The sequence below is a fragment of the Pseudophryne corroboree genome, chromosome 6, assembly GCF_028390025.1.
Source record: "Pseudophryne corroboree isolate aPseCor3 chromosome 6, aPseCor3.hap2, whole genome shotgun sequence".
Taxonomy (NCBI): domain Eukaryota; kingdom Metazoa; phylum Chordata; class Amphibia; order Anura; family Myobatrachidae; genus Pseudophryne; species Pseudophryne corroboree.
Genome location: NC_086449.1, coordinates 191,468,303 through 191,481,330, shown reverse-complemented (window position 1 = coordinate 191,481,330; position 13,028 = coordinate 191,468,303). Strand labels below are relative to the sequence as shown.

The following is a 13,028-nucleotide window of genomic DNA, read 5'->3' as shown; positions in this document are numbered from 1 at the left end:
TCTTTTAATTATCACAAAAGGCTATCAGCCCTCCCATCCGCAGCCCATTGGATGGGGGGGGGACAGCCTCGGGCTTCACCCCTGGCCCTTGGGTGGCTGGGGGGACGGGACCCCTTGATTGAAGGGGTCCCCACTCCCCCAGGGTACCCCGGCCAGGGGTGACTAGTTGGATATTTAATGCCACGGCCGCAGGGCACGGCATAAAAGTGACCCCCGGCTGTGGCATTATCTGTCCAGCTAGTGGAGCCCGATGCTGGTGTTAAAAATACGGGGGACCCCTACTCTTTTTGTCCCCCATATTTTTGGCACCAGCACCAGGCGCAGAGCCCGGTGCTGGTTTTAAAAATACGGGGGATCCCCTGTCAATTTTTCCCCGCATTTTTAGAACCAGGACCAGCTCGAAGAGCCCGAGGCTGGTTATGCTTTGGAGGGGGGACCCCACGCAATTTTTTTTTCGGATTGTACCGTTCCAGCAATAAAAAAAAAATAAAAAAAAAATAATATTTTAAAAAAATTATAAATAATATTTGTGCCTCCAAAAAAAAAAAAAAAAAAAGTACCTAATCCCTTCTAATATAAATAGATCTGCTATTCCCAAAAAAAAAAACACAAAAAAAACCATGTTTAAATTTTTTTTATTTGTTTTCACCCTCCAAAGTGTGGCGGATTGAAAATGACGAATTTGCTGTCTAAAAGCACTGCTGTCGAATTTCCAAACTTGAATTGAATATGCTTTGGTCGAATTGCAGCACTTATATCATTGCAGAAAAGTCGAATTTGCAAAAATTCGAATTTCAAAAAGTCGAATTTTGAAAGTCCGTTTTTTGGTCGGAAAGCACTGAATTGCATAGGCGAATTTTTTTTTTGGTCGAAAATGACCCGAAATTCGACAATTTCGGGAATTCGACCGCAATTGCATATACCCCACAGTACGGCAGTCCACGGCTGTAGCTACCTCTGTGTCGGCACTCGGCAGTCCATCCATAATTGTATACCACCTACCCGTGGTTTTTTTTTTTCTTTCTTCTTGATACATACTACTATAGTAGCTTACTGTAGCAGTCTGCGGTGCTGCTGAGCTGACAGTGTCCAGCAGGTCCGTCATCAGTCATCATTACCTAATAAATATATATCTACCTGTCCGGCTGCAGTACTAGTGATATTATATATACATATATATATTGATTTCATATCATTATCATCCAGTCTATATTAGCAGCAGACACAGTACGGTAGTCCATGGCTGTAGCTACCTCTGTGTCGGCACTCGGCAGTCCATCCATAATTGTATACCACCTACCCGTGTTTTTTTTTTTTCTTTCTTCTTGATACATACTACTATAGTAGCTTACTGTAGCAGTCTGCGGTGCTGCTGAGCTGACAGTGTCCAGCAGGTCCGTCATCAGTCATCATTACCTAATAAATATATATCTACCTGTCCGGCTGCAGTACTAGTGATATTATATATACATATATATATATTGATTTCATATCATTATCATCCAGTCTATATTAGCAGCAGACACAGTACGGTAGTCCACGGCTGTAGCTACCTCTGTGTCGGCACTCGGCAGTCCATCCATAATTGTATACCACCTACCCGTGGTTTTTTTTTTTTCTTTCTTCTTGATACATACTACTATAGTAGCTTACTGTAGCAGTCTGCGGTGCTGCTGAGCTGACAGTGTCCAGCAGGTCCGTCATCAGTCATCATTACCTAATAAATATATATCTACCTGTCCGGCTGCAGTACTAGTGATATTATATATACATATATATATTGATTTCATATCATTATCATCCAGTCTATATTAGCAGCAGACACAGTACGGTAGTCCACGGCTGTAGCTACCTCTGTGTCGGCACTCGGCAGTCCATCCATAATTGTATACCACCTACCCGTGGTTTTTTTTTTCTTTCTTCTTGATACATACTACTATAGTAGCTTACTGTAGCAGTCTGCGGTGCTGCTGAGCTGACAGTGTCCAGCAGGTCCGTCATCAGTCATCATTACCTAATAAATATATATCTACCTGTCCGGCTGCAGTACTAGTGATATTATATATACATATATATATTGATTTCATATCATTATCATCCAGTCTATATTAGCAGCAGACACAGTACGGTAGTCCACGGCTGTAGCTACCTCTGTGTCGGCACTCGGCAGTCCATCCATAATTGTATACCACCTACCCGTGGTTTTTTTTTTTTCTTTCTTCTTGATACATACTACTATAGTAGCTTACTGTAGCAGTCTGCGGTGCTGCTGAGCTGACAGTGTCCAGCAGGTCCGTCATCAGTCATCATTACCTAATAAATATATATCTACCTGTCCGGCTGCAGTACTAGTGATATTATATATACATATATATATTGATTTCATATCATTATCATCCAGTCTATATTAGCAGCAGACACAGTACGGTAGTCCACGGCTGTAGCTACCTCTGTGTCGGCACTCGGCAGTCCATCCATAATTGTATACCACCTACCCGTGTTTTTTTTTTCTTTCTTCTTGATACATACTACTATAGTAGCTTACTGTAGCAGTCTGCAGTGCTGCTGAGCTGACAGTGTCCAGCAGGTCCGTCATCAGTCATCATTACCTAATAAATATATATCTACCTGTCCGGCTGCAGTACTAGTGATATTATATATACATATATATATTGATTTCATATCATTATCATCCAGTCTATATTAGCAGCAGACACAGTACGGTAGTCCACGGCTGTAGCTACCTCTGTGTCGGCACTCGGCAGTCCATCCATAAGTATACTAGTATCCATCCATCTCCATTGTTTACCTGAGGTGCCTTTTAGTTGTGCCTATTAAAATATGGAGAACAAAAATGTTGAGGTTCCAAAATTAGGGAAAGATCAAGATCCACTTCCACCTCGTGCTGAAGCTGCTGCCACTAGTCATGGCCGAGACGATGAAATGCCAGCAACGTCGTCTGCCAAGGCCGATGCCCAATGTCATAGTACAGAGCATGTCAAATCCAAAACACCAAATATCAGTAAAAAAAGGACTCCAAAACCTAAAATAAAATTGTCGGAGGAGAAGCGTAAACTTGCCAATATGCCATTTACCACACGGAGTGGCAAGGAACGGCTGAGGCCCTGGCCTATGTTCATGGCTAGTGGTTCAGCTTCACATGAGGATGGAAGCACTCAGCCTCTCGCTAGAAAAATGAAAAGACTCAAGCTGGCAAAAGCAGTAGCACCGCAAAGAACTGTGCGTTCTTCGAAATCCCAAATCCACAAGGAGAGTCCGATTCCAATTGTGTCGGTTGCAATGCCTGACCTTCCCAACACTGGACGTGAAGAGCATGCGCCTTCCACCATTTGCACGCCCCCTGCAAGTGCTGGAAGGAGCACCCGCAGTCCAGTTCCTGATAGTCAGATTGAAGATGTCAGTGTTGAAGTACACCAGGATGAGGAGGATATGGGTGTTGCTGGCGCTGGGGAGAAAATTGACCAGGAGGATTCTGATGGTGAGGTGGTTTGTTTAAGTCAGGCACCCGGGGAGACACCTGTTGTCCGTGGGAGGAATATGGCCACTGACATGCCTGGTGAAAATACAAAAAAAATCAGCTCTTCGGTGTGGAAGTATTTCAACAGAAATGCGGACAACAGGTGTCAAGCCGTGTGTTGCCTTTGTCAAGCTGTAATAAGTAGGGGTAAGGACGTTAACCACCTCGGAACATCCTCCCTTATACGTCACCTGCAGCGCATTCATAATAAGTCAGTGACAAGTTCAAAAACTTTGGGTGACAGCGGAAGCAGTCCACTGACCAGTAAATACCTTCCTCTTGTAACCAAGCTCACGCAAACCACCCCACCAACTCCCTCAGTGTCAATTTCCTCCTTCCCCAGGAATGCCAATAGTCCTGCAGGCCATGTCACTGGCAATTCTGACGATTCCTCTCCTGCCTGGGATTCCTCTGATGCATCCTTGCGTGTAACGCCTACTGCTGCTGGCGCTGCTGTTGTTGCTGCTGGGAGTCGATGGTCATCCCAGAGGGGAAGTCGTAAGACCACTTTTACTACTTCCACCAAGCAATTGACTGTCCAACAGTCCTTTGCGAGGAAGATGAAATATCACAGCAGTCATCCTACTGCAAAGCGGATAACTGAGGCCTTGGCATCCTGGGTGGTGAGAAACGTGGTTCCGGTATCCATCATTACTGCAGAGCCAACTAGAGACTTGTTGGAGGTACTGTGTCCCCGGTACCAAATACCATCTAGGTTCCATTTCTCTAGGCAGGCGATACCGAAAATGTACACAGACCTCAGAAAAAGAGTCACCAGTGTCCTAAAAAATGCAGCTGTACCCAATGTCCACTTAACCACGGACATGTGGACAAGTGGAGCAGGGCAGGGTCAGGACTATATGACTGTGACAGCCCACTGGGTAGATGTATGGACTCCCGCCGCAAGAACAGCAGCGGCGGCACCAGTAGCAGCATCTCGCAAACGCCAACTCTTTCCTAGGCAGGCTACGCTTTGTATCACCGGTTTCCAGAATACGCACACAGCTGAAAACCTCTTACGGCAACTGAGGAAGATCATCGCGGAATGGCTTACCCCAATTGGACTCTCCTGTGGATTTGTGGCATCGGACAACGCCAGCAATATTGTGTGTGCATTAAATATGGGCAAATTCCAGCACGTCCCATGTTTTGCACATACCTTGAATTTGGTGGTGCAGAATTTTTTAAAAAACGACAGGGGCGTGCAAGAGATGCTGTCGGTGGCCAGAAGAATTGCGGGACACTTTCGGCGTACAGGCACCACGTACAGAAGACTGGAGCACCACCAAAAACTACTGAACCTGCCCTGCCATCATCTGAAGCAAGAAGTGGTAACGAGGTGGAATTCAACCCTCTATATGCTTCAGAGGTTGGAGGAGCAGCAAAAGGCCATTCAAGCCTATACAATTGAGCACGATATAGGAGGTGGAATGCACCTGTCTCAAGCGCAGTGGAGAATGATTTCAACGTTGTGCAAGGTTCTGCTGCCCTTTGAACTTGCCACACGTGAAGTCAGTTCAGACACTGCCAGCCTGAGTCCGGTCATTCCCCTCATCAGGCTTTTGCAGAAGAAGCTGGAGACATTGAAGGAGGAGCTAACACGGAGCGATTCCGCTAGGCATGTGGGACTTGTGGATGGAGCCCTTAATTCGCTTAACAAGGATTCACGGGTGGTCAATCTGTTGAAATCAGAGCACTACATTTTGGCCACCGTGCTCGATCCTAGATTTAAAGCCTACCTTGGATCTCTCTTTCCGGCAGACACAAGTCTGCTGGGGTTGAAAGACCTGCTGGTGAGAAAATTGTCAAGTCAAGCGGAACGCGACCTGTCAACATCTCCTTCACATTCTCCCGCAACTGGGGGTGCGAGGAAAAGGCTCAGAATTCCGAGCCCACCCGCTGGCGGTGATGCAGGGCAGTCTGGAGCGACTGCTGATGCTGACATCTGATCCGGACTGAAGGACCTGACAACGATTACGGACATGTCGTCTACTGTCACTGCATATGATTCTCTCACCATTGAAAGAATGGTGGAGGATTATATGAGTGACCGCATCCAAGTAGGCACGTCACACAGTCCGTACTTATACTGGCAGGAAAAAGAGGCAATTTGGAGGCCCTTTCACAAACTGGCTTTATTCTACCTAAGTTGCCCTCCCACAAGTGTGTACTCCGAAAGAGTGTTTAGTGCCGCCGCTCACCTTGTCAGCAATCGGCGTACGAGGTTACATCCAGAAAATGTGGAGAAGATGATGTTCATTAAAATGAATTATAATCAATTCCTCCGTGGAGACATTGACCAGCAGCAATTGCCTCCACAAAGTACACAGGGAGCTGAGATGGTGGATTCCAGTGGGGACGAATTGATAATCTGTGAGGAGGGGGATGTACACGGTGATATATCGGAGGATGATGATGAGGTGGACATCTTGCCTCTGTAGAGCCAGTTTGTGCAAGGAGAGATTAATTGCTTCTTTTTTGGTGGGGGTCCAAACCATCCCGTCATTTCAGTCACAGTCATGTGGCAGACCCTGTCACTGAAATGATGGGTTGGTTAAAGTGTGCATGTCCTGTTTATACAACATAAGGGTGGGTGGGAGGGCCCAAGGACAATTCCATCTTGCACCTCTTTTTTCTTTAATTTTTCTTTGCGTCATGTGCTGTTTGTGGAGTGTTTTTTGGAAGGGCCATCCTGTGTGACACTGCAGTGCCACTCCTAGATGGGCCCGGTGTTTGTGTCGGCCACTAGGGTCGCTTATCTTACTCACACAGCTACCTCATTGCGCCTCTTTTTTTCTTTGCGTCATGTGCTGTTTGGGGAGTGTTTTTTGGAAGGGCCATCCTGCGTGACACTGCAGTGCCACTCCTAGATGGGCCCGGTGTTTGTGTCGGCCACTAGGGTCGCTTATCTTACTCACACAGCTACCTCATTGCGCCTCTTTTTTTCTTTGCGTCATGTGCTGTTTGTGGAGTGTTTTTTGGAAGGGCCATCCTGCGTGACACTGCAGTGCCACTCCTAGATGGGCCCGGTGTTTGTGTCGGCCACTAGGGTCGCTTATCTTACTCACACAGCTACCTCATTGCGCCTCTTTTTTTCTTTGCGTCATGTGCTGTTTGGGGAGTGTTTTTTGGAAGGGCCATCCTGCGTGACACTGCAGTGCCACTCCTAGATGGGCCCGGTGTTTGTGTCGGCCACTAGGGTCGCTTATCTTACTCACACAGCTACCTCATTGCGCCTCTTTTTTTCTTTGCGTCATGTGGTTTTTGGGGAGTGTTTTTTGGAAGGGCCATCCTGCGTGACACTGCAGTGCCACTCCTAGATGGGCCAGGTGTTTGTGTCGGCCACTAGGGTCGCTTAGCTTAGTCATCCAGCGACCTCGGTGCAAATTTTAGGACTAAAAATAATATTGTGAGGTGTGAGGTATTCAGAATAGACTGAAAATGAGTGGAAATTATGGTTTTTGAGGTTAATAATACTTTGGGATCAAAATTACCGCCAAATTCTATGATTTAAGCTGTTTTTTAGGTTTTTTGGAAAAAAAACACCCGAATCCAAAACACACCCGAATCCGACAAAAAAAATTCGGTGAGGTTTTGCCAAAACGCGGTCGAACCCAAAACACGGCCGCGGAACCGAACCCAAAACCAAAACACAAAACCCGAAAAATTTCCGGCGCTCATCTCTACTATATATTAGACATTGTGGAGTTGATTCAGAGTTAACTTACACCCAAGGGAACAGAGAGGGGTAGTGGGATCGGTAACAACTAACCTGGCCTGGTCTTGCCAGGAAGGTGTAACCATGCCCGCTAATGGCATGGCCACAGTTCATTGAGGCACCTATCTTCTAAAAAATGTCCCCAATGCTGGCGTGCCTCTCAGGGGACCTGGGCTTGTTGGTGAGATGTAACTATGATTGCACAGCCACGCTTAATGATGAACACAAAGAGCACCTGGTAATGATGTGGCCACACACACCCTTGCCCAGGGCCCGCTAGTGCTCTCGGCGGCCCAGTAAACACCCATTTGGATAGCATATCTTGCATGAATTCGCAGTGCACATGCTCAGAAAAAGAACGCATGCACCTATAAAAATGCAGAGTCAAACTCATTCTGATCGCATCTACACTTATGGCCAGAGAGGCGGTGCTGGTGTGTGAAAGGGTGCTGCTCTGCAGGCATATGTGCAAAAATACACTATTTTTCAGAGTACTTTTCTTTTGGGTAATATACTCCCATTGGAGCTCCAACTCTATTGCTGTATGTCAGACTCAGAATGTGACTGCACCTGGAGGGTTGATTCTCAGTTGGTTCTAATTTTGTACCTGGACAAACCATGTTGCAATACAAGGTGCACAAATACATTTTGTTTTTGTTCACTTTACAGTGTTGAGAGTAAATGGTTGATTGTCATTTGCTCCCATATATTACCATATTTTCTTTACAACCAGCCAACAGGTTTGTGTGTTTGTTGGTTGGACAGAAAATCTCACGGTTTATGGCCAACTTTTGAATCAAGTTAGAATCTCGCCCATTTCCTACAGTTCCAAAAGCGCCAGCATTGCCCCCAAATCAAGTAAGCCCGCATTGCCATATTATATACAATACTTGTTTGTTATATACCTTGGCTTACATATTATATTTTATAGTATTATACTGAATTTCAAGCGACTCTTGCATCGATATCAGTTGACTCCCTACATCTTCTCTTATTTGCTTGATAATTCCAGTCCATAGGCAAGTATATAGTCCACTCTAGTCCCAATCGGAGGATTATCCAGCAAACGACAGCAGGTCTGACAAGTGACTCAGTTGACTAGTATCTACATCTGATGCAGGTGCTGTGCACCCAACCAAAACGGAGGATGCAGATCGACTACCAAGCCTCTTCCCCAATCAATAAAGTCACGCTAAGGCTGGGTGGATTAGAAATATAATGAATAACTGAAAACACTACAGAACAATTGAAGAAAAGAAAATACATAAGTGTCAATTGCATTCTCCTGCCACAACAGGCATGTGCCCATGCACGGTTTGGGTATTTAATATAAACGTAGACTGGTGCGCCAGCATAAATTAAGGCGCATGACGTCACCAAAGACAAAGAACTGAGCCTTATTTTCCACATCACATGAGTCCTATTAATGTCAAACTATTTCTAAGAACTGGAAATTAAATAACTATATTTATATGTGACACCTGACTTCATTTGGAAAATAAATCCACTTTCTTTGTCACAGGCAGATTTCTAGAGATGCATATGTACATGACGTCAGCTCTCAGCAAGAATGACATGAAGGCCATTGGCCTACAGATGGCCCTGGACCTTCTGGCCAAGAAGGAGGAAAGAGACTCTATTACAGGTCTGAGGACCCGTACACAGCCTGGGCGACCTGACTGGAACAAGGTATTATTAATACCATAATCCCCAGATAACACATCTTAAAACACATAATCATTATTTTATTTTATTTTATTTTTTTTGGGGGGGGGGGGGATTTTTTGGTGTTTCAGAAAACTAAATGATATTTTGGTTTTGTTTAGGTGTTCCAGAAAATAGAAAAAGAGAAGAAAGGCAAGGTACAGGTGTTCTTCTGTGGGTCTCCAGTCCTGGCTAAAACTATCAAGGCGCACTGCGGACAGTTCAACTTTAAATTTTTTAAGGAGAATTTCTAGTGATGGGTCTCTAGTAGAATGGTGATAGAACACCAACAACATTGAAACAATGACTGCTGTCCTCAGATGTCATAGGCATTAAACATATATGTTGTAGATTACTGTGTATTTATGGAATAAAATGTTTATGATACATAAATAGGGAATTTGCTATATGAATTATTAGGTAGATCATAAAGATGATAAGCTGGGAACAGAGTAAGGAGACATTCTTAATAGTGGGGTTGTGTGTTCTTGCTAAAATGTGTAGTAATCTGAGTGATGTAGTGGTGGGTACAACGGGCAGCTAAAATCCATGTACTGTATGTCAGAATGACATGTGCTAAGGCAGAGGCTCCCAAACGCAGTCCTCAGGACACCCTAATGATCCAGGTTTTAATAATATCCATGCTTGGCAACAGGTGACTTAGTCAGTCATCAGTCAGTTTGATTTAGCCAACTATGCTGAGCCCTGAGTATGCATAAAACCCAGACTGTTAGGCTGCTTCGAGGACTGTACTAAGGAGATGTAATGAGGAGGAGTGGCGATGTGTTTGACTAATTTCAACTATTTAAGAGTCCATTATAAGTGGTGTAGTGAAGTCATGTGAGTGATTTTGTAAAGTGTGGCAGAAAGTAGTGCGAGGATGCAGGGAAGGCAGATGGGTAGAGTGAAGTTACAAGCAGTGATGGGGGTGAATGAGCCGTAGAGAATGCTCAAGGGCCCTCATTCCGAGTTGATTGCTCGCTAGCTGCTTTTAGCAGCAGTGCACGCGCTAGGCCGCCGCCCTCTGGGAGTGTATCTTAGCTTAGCAGAAGTGCACAGGAAAAATTTCATGCCATTTCTGAGTAGCTCCAGACCTACTCCTATCTTGCGATGACTGCAGTCTGTTTAGTGTCACAAACACGCCCTGCATTCAGCCAGACACTCCCCCGTTTCCCCAGCCACTCCTGCGTTTTTACCTGGCACGCCTGCATTTTTTAGCACACTCCCTGAAAACGCCAAGTTGCCGCCCAGAAACACCCACTTCCTGTCAATCATACTACGATCACTCGAGCGACTGGAAAACGTCGCTCGAGTTTGGGTAAAACTACAACGTTTTGTGTGAAAGTACTTAGCGTATGCGCATAAATGCAGTTTTTTCACCTAATCGCTGCGCTGCGAAAATCAGCAGCGAGCGATCAACTCGGAATGAGGGCCAATATCCTAGCTTAGCATTGCAATAATTCTGAAATGAAAAACCCCCACCCATTTTAGGTTTGTGGAGTAAACTGTAAATTCACCCCATAGATTTGTTTGTTGGTCAAATAAAGTAAATCTGCTAATGAAAAAAGATGGATTTTTCACTTTATGTATTATTTTTTTTACCATATTCCCTCCATTATTTACAAGGCCTTTGGTACAAATCCCTCCCCCAGATGAACTCCATACCGCTTTTTGCACATAGGGTCATCATACATACAGTCAGGACACCTGTCATGGCAGGTAATAACCATCGCAGGAGAAGCATCAATGTTTTGAACAATGATGATCGAAGCCCTGCCCCTGGGCTGCCTACATCAAGGCCCCTGGGAGCCAATCATACTGTAGAGTGTGAATAACACTGATTCTCTCTGCCGCTATTGCTGAAAATCACAGTTCGGCATGCCACCACTTTAAAGCAGTGCTGGGAATCCATCAGCCCTCCACCCCTGACCATTAATGTTTGTAAAACCTCGATGGTCAGTGGAAAACCCTATTTGATGCTACTCTGATCTTACCTGAGAAAACCAAAATGAAAACAGCATCTATTAATTGTTGAAAGAGGAGTGTGCTGCTTCACAGACTACATGTTGGAACCTTCAGGGAAGCTTCATTCCCTAACCAAGATGGCCACGGAACCTAGTACTTGTCACTGTGTATGAGCAACATAATGGTACATGGCTGAGTTCCACTTTGTTTCAGAAGTACATGTGATTACTTTGTTTCAGAAGTACATGTGTTTCCAGTATCCTGCACCTCTACCCACATAGAGCCTACCCTTTACCAGTTGGTGAGCGGTTTAACACCCCACTCCGCTCAGTGTGCAAGACCGTTATCAACACAGTGAGTATGGCTGTACCTCATCTGGCAGGATGCGGTTAATTTGCCGGCAGTCGGGATCCCGCTGGTCAGGATACCGACGCCGGAATTCCGACTGCAGACAATACCGTCAGCCGGAATCCCGCCTTACAGGGGCTATTCCTACTCGTGGGTGTCCATGACACCCATAGAATGGGAATAGAACCTGTGGCGAGCGCAGTGAGACACTGAGCCAGCAGTGTGGTGAGAGCAGCATGCCCACAAGCGGACTCTTTGCAATCGCCCCGCTGCCGGCATACTGACGATCAGGGTGCTGTTCTTGGTATATTGATGGCTGGGCATCCCGGACATTGGTAATTCATACTGAACCCCATCTGGCACCCAACATTCTACTGTTTAAGCAACTGGGCTGTTTGTAGTTGTAAGGCATCTGCTGGTGTGTACAGAAACTGACACATCAACAAACCTGTACACACACATTACCAATATTAGTGATGTAAAGAGGAAAACCCCTTTTAAAGTTCCTTTGTTTCCTACTCCGAGTCCTAACCAATTTTTGTGCCGATCACCTATTCATGCCAATGTAGCACTGAAACTAGTGCCTTGGTGACGTTACTAGTTCCCGGGGAACTGACAAGCTGAATTTTATTTTCACTCCACAAAATGACTGTGCCACTGCATGCCGGCGGCCGGCGAACCTAAAACTAATTTAGTTGTCAGTTGTCTCCGGATTATATAAAACACTTCAGATCCTGATTTGTTTTAACAGCTGGGTTTATTGCTGCGAGATATCTGAATTATTCTAAGTAGCGTTCTGTCTTGGAATTCCCTTGGCTCACTCACAGCTTATCGCTTGCTTCCCTGGCAGATGAGCCAATATCCTATCTTGTGGTTAAGCAGGGAAAAAGCTGAGTACCCCGACAAGTGCTTATGTCTTCCACTCCTGTCCTCCCAGTGGCCCCCTTCAATGTCTTCATTTAGGCAGAAGAATAACAAGCTAGCGTTAACAATCCAAATAACAAAGTGCCCCACGTCATTTAATCTGTTTCTTATCTGATCACATGGGCTCACGGGATTGACAATCTGTCTCTGAGGGGTGTTCACAGCCAAAGCATCTTTGTTTATATCAAACAACGAGCGAGGGAAGACATTTACAGAATGAAGACATTACCATGCCAATAAAGCGAAGCAGTTTATTTATTTGTTCTTTTGTGTTCAAACAGAAAACTGTTCTTCCACTCTCACCAAGTACCCGGCAGGTACTCCGCATAATCACATGCAAATGAGAACCTGGAATAATAGTAATTTTTGGGTCTATCTACTTGAAATTAAATTACCAATGTATTTTTCATAGTATTGATGCCTAGGCATAAGAATATGCATTTGTACACCTAGTATACGCCTGGTGTAGAAACAAACTGCAGTGATTTCAGCTGGATGTATGTGGAGATATGTGTAATGTACCATATACATTAAGGGTTTCGATATGAAATACCGGTGGTCGGGTTGCCGGCGGTCACATGACCGATCTTGGCATCCCCACACTGAAGATCCCAACATCGGAGGGGGTAAGTATTTTTACCCTCCCCCAACCCCCCGGGGGTGGTGGCTAGGGATAACCACCACCCCTAGTGCCTAACCCCAAACCCTCCCTAGTGCCTAACCCCCCTTCCTAGTGGCTAAACCAAAAACTTCTCCCCGCCCCGGGCCCTCATCCTAACCAGAACCCCGATACCTACCTTCGGGATGTTGGCTGTCGGTGCTCCGGCGCTG

The 13,028-nt window shown here is 45.4% G+C and overlaps 1 protein-coding gene across 1 annotated transcript in view; it reads left to right on the top strand.

Annotated features, from left to right (window-relative positions):
- NOX5 (NADPH oxidase 5) overlaps positions 1–10,475 on the top strand; it is a 96,086-nt gene extending 85,611 nt beyond the window's left edge. Inside the window, exons 15-16 of the mRNA XM_063930389.1 lie at positions 8,779–8,945; positions 9,083–10,475. Coding sequence (XP_063786459.1) covers positions 8,779–8,945; positions 9,083–9,214 — 299 coding nt within the window. The 3' untranslated portion in view covers positions 9,215–10,475. The remainder of the gene's footprint in view (positions 1–8,778; positions 8,946–9,082) is intronic.
- The last annotated feature ends 2,553 nt before the right edge of the window (positions 10,476–13,028 follow it).